The sequence below is a fragment of the Corvus moneduloides genome, chromosome 10 (genome assembly GCF_009650955.1).
Source record: "Corvus moneduloides isolate bCorMon1 chromosome 10, bCorMon1.pri, whole genome shotgun sequence".
In the NCBI taxonomy this organism is placed as follows: domain Eukaryota; kingdom Metazoa; phylum Chordata; class Aves; order Passeriformes; family Corvidae; genus Corvus; species Corvus moneduloides.
In genome coordinates, this window is record NC_045485.1 from 10,363,869 (window position 1) to 10,374,912 (window position 11,044).

The 11,044-nt window shown below is 43.2% G+C and overlaps 1 protein-coding gene across 1 annotated transcript; it reads left to right on the forward strand.

Moving 5' to 3' along the window:
- The first annotated feature begins 1,745 nt into the window (after positions 1-1,745).
- On the forward strand, positions 1,746-8,661 carry CCL20 (C-C motif chemokine ligand 20). Its single transcript, XM_032119318.1, has 4 exons — positions 1,746-6,726; positions 6,957-7,071; positions 7,785-7,862; positions 8,149-8,661. Exons 1-4 carry the CDS (start codon positions 6,645-6,647, stop codon positions 8,174-8,176), a joined length of 303 nt encoding a protein of 100 aa, XP_031975209.1. The 5' UTR covers positions 1,746-6,644; the 3' UTR covers positions 8,177-8,661.
- Positions 8,662-11,044: the final 2,383 nt, after the last annotated feature.

Sequence of the window (11,044 nt, forward strand, 5' to 3'; positions counted from 1 at the left end):
ATCCAAAATAAGCAGGTATTACTGGGTATTTTTAAGCCAGTCTTCCAGTAACACATGACAAAACCCTGGCTGTGTTAATAATGTACTAAGTAGTCCAAGTAATCACATGTTCCATATGTCAAGAATGACTTAGTAAAACCTTCATGAGTTGTCTTGGTCAACTTAAAACTTTACCACTTCATCTTATTTAGTTCCTCTTTTGTCTCTTTTCTTTATAAGGTTTGTTTTATTTGTTTTAGGTCTTCCTGAGGAAGCAAAGAGAACACAAGAAAAAAACAGCTTCACATTTTTTAAATTATTCTCTTCTAATTTGATACAAAACCATGTTTCAATTGGATTAATGAATAGCTTCAGCACACCTAAAACTGCATTTTAATGAAAATTTTAAGTAGCAGATTTTTTTTCCCCCTACCTCTATTCTTGTCTATTGCTTTTCAAAATTCAGAAAATGTCACTCTTTCATAATTGCCAAGGCACAGTATCTTTTTCTTCTCTTTTTGAATTAAATATTTTTAAAATGCAAGCCCTCATTTTTTAGTTTTGGAAGGCATTTTCATGTTCAGGCTGTGGATTTTGGTTCCAGCAATTTTCCTTTTCCAAATCTTCTTTGGGATCTATGCATCTTGGGGAAACTCTCAGCCAAACCAGAGTAGTTGAGAAGCACTGACTTGTGTGGAAGTGGTGAGGCTCAGGCTCAATTTCAGTGTGGCTGTATGATCACTCTAGTGCTGAAAAGTTGCTGACAGCTTTTCGTGGTGAAGATTTTGGGATGTTAAACACATCTGTTTCTATCATGTGTTTAGCATGATAGAATCCTTGAATTGCACTCATTAATTACATTAACTACTTAATTAATCACATTCCTACTTTTTGTAATCAGGTTTCTTTTTGTCTGCAAATGATGCTTGGTGGTCTCAGTCCTTTGCAGGAGATAGTGTATCCTCTCAAGTGATTCCTTCCTTTCTTCTCTTCCTCACCTTTGTAAGTTATTCAGAAAAATCTGCACTTCTGGACTACTTTAAGGATCAGAAACTTATTAGTCAAAATGTTTCTGCTGTTGTGTTTACTTTGCCTAAAGGCAAATACAAATTTAAATTGGAAGAGAAAAGGGCTGTAACAAGGCAAATATAATATAACTTAGAGTCCAGCTTGGCAGGCAGCTTTTAACTGTTTCCTCTTTTGACTATATGGTGTCTTGACCCTGGCTGGATGCTCTAAGCTGCTCTATCACTCCACTCCTCAGCTGGGCAGAGGAGAGGTAAATAAGGAAAGGCTCTGAGATCAAAGTAAGGGCATGGAGAGATTACTCACCAATTGCCAGCACAGGCAAAACAGATTCAACTTGAGGAAATTAATTTAATTTATTAGCAATCAAATCAGGGTAGGACAATGACAGGTAAGATCAAACCTTAAAACATCTTCACGCCACAACTCCCTTCTTCCTGGGCTTAACTGTACTCCCAATTTTCTCTACCTCCTTCCCCCAGCTGTTCAGGGGTATGAAAATGGGGGGTTTGGTCAGTTCATCACATGTTACCTCTGCTGCTCCTTCCTCCTGGGGGGAGGAATCCTCACACTATCTCCCTGCTCCCACATGGGCTCCTCTCTCCATGGGGCCACAGGTCCTGCCAGGATCCTGCTGCAGTGTGAGCTTCCCAAGAGGTCACAGCCTCCCTTGGGCATCCACCTGCTCTGATGTGGAGTCCTCCAAGGGCTGCAGGTGGATCTCTGCTTCCCCATGGGCTGCAGGGGCACAGCTGCCTCACCATGGGCTGCAGGGGAATCTCTGCTCTGGCACCAGGAGCAGCTCCTGCCCCTCCTCTTACACTGGCCTTGGGCTGTGCAGAGTGGTTTCATATATCCATCCTCCATATATTCACTCTTCTCTCTGGCTGCAGTTGCACAGGGTTTATTTCCCCTTCATAAAGACATTATCCCAGAGATGCTACCATTGTTGGTGACGGGCTCAGCCTTGTCCACAGAGTCCTTCCTTGGAGCCAGCTAGCATTGGCTCTGCCAGACATGGGAGAAGATTCTAGCAGAAAATCCACCCCTGGTGCCTACCCACTACCAAAACCCTGCCACAAAAATCTAATGAAGACTATTTTTTCATTCTTCTTTCCAATTATAGGCCTTGCCATCACCTTTGAGAGGTCCAATTCTGTGAAAAGGTGGTTGGCTACCCCAAGGGACTGCAGACAGAGTAGAGTCTTTGCAGAGAGAAATCTGACCTCAGAACACTGGATATTTAGCTTCTATATGTAGGTAGCAGCAAGCAATCAGCAGTTCCAGGATGGCTGCCAGGATGTTCATGGCAGGTGCACCAGGTCTCCTCATAACCTGCACTTTCGATAGATGAAGTTAATTTCCCCCAACAGGCACATCTTGTCCATAATTGCATCAAAGCAATGTCATTCAATAGTATTTCTAGATCTGTAACTTATGAAGTGCAACCTATAATTAGTGCAAATTGGCTTCTTCCTCAGATAACGATTTTTGTCAGTCATGCAAGCACTAAATTGCATGAAATCACTGGATTGCATCACAGCCTCTGAAGCTCCAGAGATATTGAGCAAGTTACCTCTGGAACTTTTATGCTTGGGATTTATTACACATTTACTCATCAGAGATTATGCAATGATTAAATCCCCATATTTGGCCATGTTCCTTTCAGCTACTGCCTTCTCATGCCCTTTGCTTTGTCAAAGGAGTCCTAAACCATTGGAAATTACAGAAGGGAATTTCCCATTTGGTTCTCTGTTTCCTGGTTGATCAGCTATATTGCTGTAAGGCTTTATTTTCATCATTTCAGAAAAGGTACTAATATGCAATAAAACAATATCTCTTTGTGAGGAGGAAAAACATGGAAACTATTGTTAACTGCCAGTTGATTAACAACTGTCATTATGTTTCTCATCTTTTGTAGGGGACAGGAAAAGATACTGACAGTGTCTGACATTCAAGTCGATAAGAGATGGTTTGGGCTTTTTTATTTTAATCTTTCACGTTTAATATTAGACCTAAACCCATAAAGTGACAATAATCAAATGGTTAATGATTATAAAATTCCTTCTCTTCAGAAGTCCATGAAGTGTTTTAACTCTTGTGTGGAAACCAGGTGGACTGCTCCTGTGCTTCTCTGTGATGGGGAGAGTGATGTGGTAAGGTCTTTCCCCCCAAAGAATGTCTTTTTTCCCCTGTATGGGGGTGTTTATCAAGGTTGAACTATTAAGTCCTCTTCAGCTCTTCAGACTTCCAGCAGGTATGTCTGTGAGTAAGAGTCCTTTGGGATATAAGAGAGGAAGCATATTATCAGGATGCAGCAGCTTGGTGACCAGGGAAATTTGCCTCTGGCTGTAGCTTTGCAGATGGTGTCTCAGAGCAGTTTGACTCTGCAGCTCTCCTCTTTAACATCCCCAAACTGCTCAGAACTGTCAGTTTCCCAGTATTATTTGGGAAAAGGCCCAGTTTTTCCTGATGCATTTCCTCTCCTTCCACAGGTCTGACTGAATGGCTCTGCAGCACTGGCATTTAGGCTGTCTTTGCCTCATCTTTTGTTACACACACAGGAAGGGTGTGAGCCTGTTCTCTGGAACAATGGGAGAGGAAGCTTAGGAGAGGATGAACACTTTGTCAGTCTATGTTTTGCTGCTCTGCCTTACTGTGAATGCAGTTGTTGTGAGGGGATCTGAGGAGGGACAACAGAAGGGAGGGAAGCTGAGAAGCTGACAGCAAAGTCAAGTCAGGAAGAAAAATAAGTTAGGAAACTAAAATAAGAAACAAACAGCTAAATGGGGAAAACTCACAAAAAATAATGTGGGCTTGATTGTGGCTTGGGAAGGAACCCAAGTTTAAGATCATGCTCAGGGAAGGGCCACATCCAGCTTGAGTATCTGCAAGGGTATTCAAACTAGGCTTTCACATCCTGTCCTGGGCAACCTGTCCCAGTGCCTCACCCCCTTGCTATGGAAAGCAGATTTCCCCACATCTGATGGGAATTTTCCTTTTCACAATTTGTGGCTGGTACCTCTCATGCTTTGGCTGTACCCTCTAAGGAGACTCTGGGCACAGCCCTCCCCATGCAGGCACCAGGGTAGGGAAATGATGGCCTCCCTTGACCTGGTGGCCCCCTCCATGTCCAGCCTTCAAAGTGCAGCAGTGTTAAGACACTAAACACATTTATATGGCACCTGCAACTGACCCAGGAACAGGCTCAGAAGTGCCACTGGCCACCCGGGGCCTGGCAGCCCCATCTCTTGCCTGTGTGGCAGTCCCCAGCCAGCCCATACAGCCCCACTTGGTCACACAGGTGCCAAAGGAAACCAGGTTAAAAGTTTGGTTGGGTCAGGGTGAACAACAGTCACTGTCCCATCATGCCCAGGGAATAATGAATAACACTTCCCTGGAACACATAAGCACCTCCCTGTTTTTATATATTTTTTGCTTTCTGTTTGCATTATGGGTTTGTGAAGATAAAAGACTGATAAGATACAGTTATGTGTCATATTAGAACCAGCAGAGCTTTCTTGAGCTGTTTGCATTAAACGTTTTTGGATTGTTTTAACTACTTCGTGCAAATAAACTGAAGGTGCTTTGTAGACACCAAGTACAAACAAAATGACAGCGTTCCTAAAGTTTGGGCCATCCTTGTGGCTGTTGTAAATCTAAATCTTAACCTAATTTCCTAAATCAAACAAAACATGAGATAAAAGGAGCACCATGAGCATGAGACCAGGCGTGATGAGGCGCATCCCCAGCCATGGTCAGTTATGGGAACCACTGGTGTGATGAAAACTGCCTGAGGGCAGGAGTATGGGGTGAGCACTGCCCGAGTAGTGTCATCACTCTGGTATCCAAACTGCTGGTGTTTAGGTAGAAGTGTCAAAGCTCAGATGAGAAGATTCTGTCCAAGAAGCACTGAATGGAGAAGAAATAGACATGTAGAGTCACAAGGAAGACTTGAGGTGCAAGGCCACCTCCATGTGGATAACAGTATGGACTAGGAAATGGCATAAGAAATGCCAAAGTTGGGTACAGGTGTAATAGATTTGGGATCCATGAAATCTGTACATAAAGGAAAAAACTGCCATTCTAGGCAGCCAGTTTGAGGCCTTGCCTAATGCTGACAGATAGTCTTTAAAGCAGTGCAGAGATAGCTGCATACTGAGAGCATTGATCTTTTTATATTTTTGTGGCATTTCACTGTGATCCATAAAGCAGTTACAAAAAGCCGCATACATCAGGGCATGGGTTCTTTGTTGCCTCCTCCCCATCCTTTGGCCAGTTGCTGTGACTCTGCAGAGAAGCATGTCCAGGGTATGTGATGCCATGCACACTGCAAGGTTGCTCATGTATACCTCAACCATATGGAATTCCCTAAATTCTCGCTATTACATAGAGAAAGTAATTTCTTTGAATAGCATTTTGTTCTAGAGTTCGAGCTGTTTACATTTCTACAAAGAAATAATAAGAACTCACCCTTTGATAGAGGTACTGAAACTCCGTGAAGGATAGAAGGCATGTGATTATAAACTGACTACAACTGTCCATGAGCTCTACCTTAAGAGAAGCCACTCAAAGCTCAGGTTGCTCTATAAGCACCTGGAGCTGGCAGCAGCTCCTGTGTACACTGGCTGGCCAGGACACAGCCTACAGCCATAACAGTAGTTTCACACAAATCCTTGAACAGTATGGGAAAGTACCATCCTTCAGTAGCAGCTCAAACAATGTATTTGGAGTGGTGACAGAGCCTCTCCCTAGTGGTTTCTCTAGAGCTGTGCAAGGCAATTTCAAGATTGTGTGTATTTTTGTTGAATGTTCAGGAGTCACAATACTCTGGTATGGTCTGGGAAGCAACAAACTACAGCTATTGTTCATTAAGCAGCATTAATGCATCCTAGACAGCACAGATTCAGAGGAGAATATAGGCCCCATTTCAAGTCTCTTTTAAGTTCATTCTGTTTCAGATGAAATAGTTCAGGTGTGTTACAAACTGGTAGGAATTCATGGCAGGGAATGGTTAAGGAAATGGATAAGGAAACTGAATAAACCCATTTGCAGTAATCTGGAAAGCCTGATGTTACTGCATTGGCCAACCAGTAAATATTAATGTAGTACTTTGGTGTCAGTGCAGCTTGTGACCCAGCTCCTGTGAGCTTACCATACTGAAACAAATCTGGCTGGCTCAGCCCACCTCCCTCTATCCCCAGGCTGGGTTTATTAAACCAGGGCACAGCACACACACTTTCTGTAGGTAACATTTAAAGTTACCTACATTTGACTTTCCTCATTTCACAACCCACACTCCTACCCCTAAAATTACACATGCTTCACCCACAGAACCATTACCTCACAGCCTTTTGCTTCCTTTTCTTTTAGACGGAATCTTTAAGCTACTTAAAAAAAAATATATATATATTCCCCAGCACACTGTTATCTCTGGTTGTAGCACCCGGAAGGAGTGCTGGGGCCAAATTGGGCACGATGGAATTTGCTGTGGGGAAACCCGCTGATGACAGTGGAACCCGCCCGTGTGAATTCCCGTGGCTCCTGCCACCCCTTTATAAGCAGGTGGAGGTGCGGCAGGGCTGGCAGGACAAGCAGCCAGGCACTCGCTGAAGCACAGCTGCCTGTGTGGAGAGGGAATGATTGGCTGCAGCAGCAAGAGCATGGTCCTGGTTTCCCTGCTGGGGCTCCTGGTGCTGCTCCTGTGCGGCACCTCCGAAGGTGAGTGAACTCGGGCGTTCTGCCCTGGGGAGGGCTCCCGGTGCTGCTCGCAGCTGGCAGCACGATGAGGCTCAGCTGTAAGGGAACGGTTTCAGCGAAGTGTGCTGCCTCATCCTCCTCTTCTGCCACGAGGGAGCTGGATGGCTGGGGTTGACCAGTGAGTGCCCTAGACAGCTGGGCAGAGTGGGCCAAATGGGGTCAATTGACTTTGTTGTTTTCCTTCACTCCAGCACAAAGCAACCAGGATTGTTGCCTGTCTTACACCAAAGTGCGTCTGCCTCGGTGGGCCCTGAAGGGTTACACTGAACAGCTCTCCAGTGAGGTCTGTGACATCCCTGCCATCATGTAAGTTACTTTCTGAATTTCCTCTGGTTTTTCTAACATATATTAACCTTAGGATGTCTGTTTGGGCTAAAACTATGATTTGAATGTTAAAAGCATGATTTTTCCTGCCTTTTCAAACAGTTAAATTAACTAAATAAATTGTATCTCACACCTGTAAACAAAACACACAACCTCTAGTTGATAGGGACTACTAACTCATTGGACAGTCATACAATGTAAATAATAATTCTGACTCTTTAGGAATCAGCTGTGAAACAAAGACATGTTTTGTCTCCAGCTAAGGATGACTCTGGCCAGCATAGAGTGCTCCCTTGCCAAAACCTGTGAACAGACACATAAGTGACAAGACTTCTAATTCACAGGGATCGGATTTTTTTTTTACAAGGTTCTGGGCTAGGTGTTGATCTGTCACCTTGGCTTGATAGCAGCTATTCTCCTTAATCTTACAAATTGTTTCTGGCATCAGCTAAGGTCTTTGCCTCAATAGATCAAAGAAATTGAACACCAGTTTTTGGTGCAAAAAATGATCCCTGAGACTGAAGTAGCTATTACATTTGAATTTCTTTTTGCTCATATAATATTGAGGCGTTTGGAGCATCCCATGTCTACGGTTTACAAAAGCAGTTGCTATTGATCATTATACAGAGTAACAGCAATTACTGGCAGGGATTTCTAATGATTTACTGATTTCTTTATCATTATTTCTTTTCCAGTTTCCACACCTCCAGTGGGCTGAAGGCCTGTGTAAATCCTAAGGAAGGCTGGGTCAAGAAACATCTTCTTTTCCTGAGGTAGGAGTCAAAACTTCTAAATAACACTAGGCTGATGAAAAACAGGGCATGTATGAAAGCCTGTCTCTTGTGTCTCCTGAATGCCACTTTTGACAGCACTGGCGAACACATTTGTCTTTCCATGTCCTGTCAGACTTAGCTGCTCCTTTCTAGAGTCTTCTCAGGGACAGTCATGTCACATGTCCCTTTCTTCCACCTGACCTACTCTCTCAGGAAAGAAGAGAAAACTATAACTGACTTGTGGCTGAGGTCATTATTTATGTGTGTCCTCTCTCCCTTTTAACAGCCACAAGCTCAGGAAGATGTCAGCCTGACATGGTTTCCAGCAAGGAGCTAAACACAGACGTGGCTGAAGAAGCACTGGGTTCAGGCTCTTGGCTGAGACAGTTTGTACACTGTTGTGTGCTCACTCACCTCCAACTCTGGCTTCTTTGGAACCGTTGACCTTCTCAAGTTGATTCATATTGCATCGCTGTTTTGCTTGAGTTAAGCATGTTAAAGTTTCTATTTTTACTAATATGTGTATGTTACTGATATGACATGAGTACTATTTAGTAAGGACTACCTTAAGCTGTTGTACAGAGCGTGAATTTTATTAAGTTTATTGCATCTTATTTTTGTTTTCTTCAGCATGTGTAAAGCAGGTTATTTATTCTGTTTATTTTGTTATTGTCTTGTGCCAAAATGTTTCCTTTAAGCTGTAGTTAGGATTATAATACCTCTTGAACTATTGTTAAACAAAGTCTGTTTGTAGAAAAAAATGGAAATTGGAATTAAAAAAAAAAAGTTAAAATTGGCACTCTCTGGGATATGTTTATTTGTTTTTAATTGAAAATGTGACTTGTGATTGAAATTCAGTCCTTAGTTATGAGCCTCCAGCTAAAATAATTACACAGGTGTGTTGACACCTGTTAAAGCCACTTTCCACCTTGCTCACTCTGCTTGCCCTAGGGGTACCTATGACCTCCGTAAGATATAATCCCTTCCTCACCCGCAGACAGCTGCTATATATCAAGTTTTTGTTTAGCATGAAGACTTAGCTTCATCTTAATCAGACTTGAGGGAACCCCTTTTGCCAGTTTATTTATCCAGGAGAAACCTTACACAGTGTTAGTGGGCAAGCTTCTAGCTTATCCACCAAGGAGGATTCATATGGTAACACAAATCTGCTCTCAAGGGGCTTTTTGTAGAGGAGAAACTTTCCTACTCTTTTTGCGTTTGCCTGTGGTACCCTATGGCTTCCAGCATAATGAGTTTAGCCTGATGCAGGCGTGCAGAGGGCTGTAAGCTCTTGGCACAAGAGCCCTCTGTACTCCCCTGGAGGAAAGACATAGAAAACCAACAAGACTTTCCCCAGAGATTAGCAACCTTGCACTTACGGCGACAAAGTGAACCATCCCCAGCATGCCTTGTTTCTATATGGTAATAGCCTGTATCCAGTTGGCTAATTGGTTTCTACCCCACCCCCTGCCTTTCCCATAAAAGGCCCCTGTTTCTGCCCCTGACTAGGGAGTTTACTCCCCGGATTTTTCTTCATGGGGGCCTGCGGAACAAGAAAAGCTACCTCTGTGGAGTAGCTAGATGAGGCTCTTGCCTCTGTCTCTCCCCGTTCGCCTTGGGTGGTTTCACAAAGAGCTGAATCACAAGAGCTGATACCATTTGTGGCGGAGAAGTCACTACACTTGCTGAAGTCACTTGCTGTCCAGGGAGGCCTGCCACCGCCCCTGGAAGAGTTGTACTTTGCAGGATGCTCTCTCTAGGAAGGTTGCAACACACTGGGTTGTCCACCCCTGGCCTCCTGAAAGCAATACAGGAGCTCTTGATGGAGGTCAGTGATGCCTGATAGAAGTAATGAGACTTCATGGAAGAGATGGGTCCAGGTGGACTGGGGAAGACTGCTCAGCTTTTTATGTACTGTTGCATGGCCCACGTGGACTTCAGGAATGTGACTGTGTAGGATGTACAGGTGTAGTCCTCTCACTGTCAGCACCAGAGTCTTATGGATAAATTTACACCTTACCTTTTAGTCATAGAACTACAAGCAGTAATTTTAATTTAATTTAAACTTAAATGCAAAGTATTTTTGGTGCCCTGGAGAGAGGAGCTGAGAGATACTGGGTTTTTTAAAATGGTGTTTGAGTGTAAGGCTGTTATTTTCTGGTTTCAAAACCTGCTAGAACTTAAAACAATCTGCTTGTGGCTCTACAAATCTGGGAACTCTCAGTTCCCTATGAGTGAAGCTCTGAAGGAGGAAGTATCTAAAGGAGCAAAATTAATTAGCTTTAATTTCCTTAAGATAGATTCCTGTTATTGAGAACATAATGTACTCTCCACGGAGAAGTAATTACCCAGCTTTTTCCCTGGGCATTTCCCTAACTTTTGGGCAGAACTGCAGAGCTCTGTCTCATACCTGCTAGCACTGGTGTGGGCTGTTTGGGCTCAAAGAGTAAATCAGGGGCCAACAAAATGGTACAGACATGATGAATGGGTCTCTGTTAAAAGTGTTGGAAGTTGATGTTCCCCATGCCTACCTTGGGAATTTTTGTTAGGAACCAGAGCTGTAAAGAACTTGGTGCAGAAAAACCTGGAGTCCTAGGGTTGAATTCAAAGCAGGGGAGCAAAATAAGGAAGTGAAGACCAATGTGTGGAATTCTGTGGGTGGCTCTTTACTCCCAGTTCAGACCCCTTTAAAGTTTTGTATTTCTTCTGTAACTTGCCCTTCTTCTGGTCATCCATAGGTCTATTGCTACAAAACCCCACATGCTTCATCCACAGAGCTATGACTTGTGGGATTTCTTTTTAGTTGTTCTTATTCTGGTCAAATTTTTTTTCATAACCAAGTCCCTGGGAAGAAAAAAGATATTGAAAATATTGGTTTCTATGCTGAATATCAGAAATTGCTAAGGTTTTTATGTTACTGGTAGGAAAGCCTGTGTAGAAATAGCATGTCCCTCCATGCCTTCCTGGGGCTACAAATAGGCATTATAAGTGAGTGCTACAACTCCAAAATCATCAGATCAGAGGCACATTTTTATAAGTAATCTCAAGTGTTCAGTTAAAAGTTCAGATAGCTCTGTAAATCATGACCCTTTATAGGAAAACCTGAATCCTGATTACTTTGGTGGGACTGTTCTGCATTTGAGTAGGTGAGTTTCTATCTTCTCTCTATCTTTGGCCTTCAG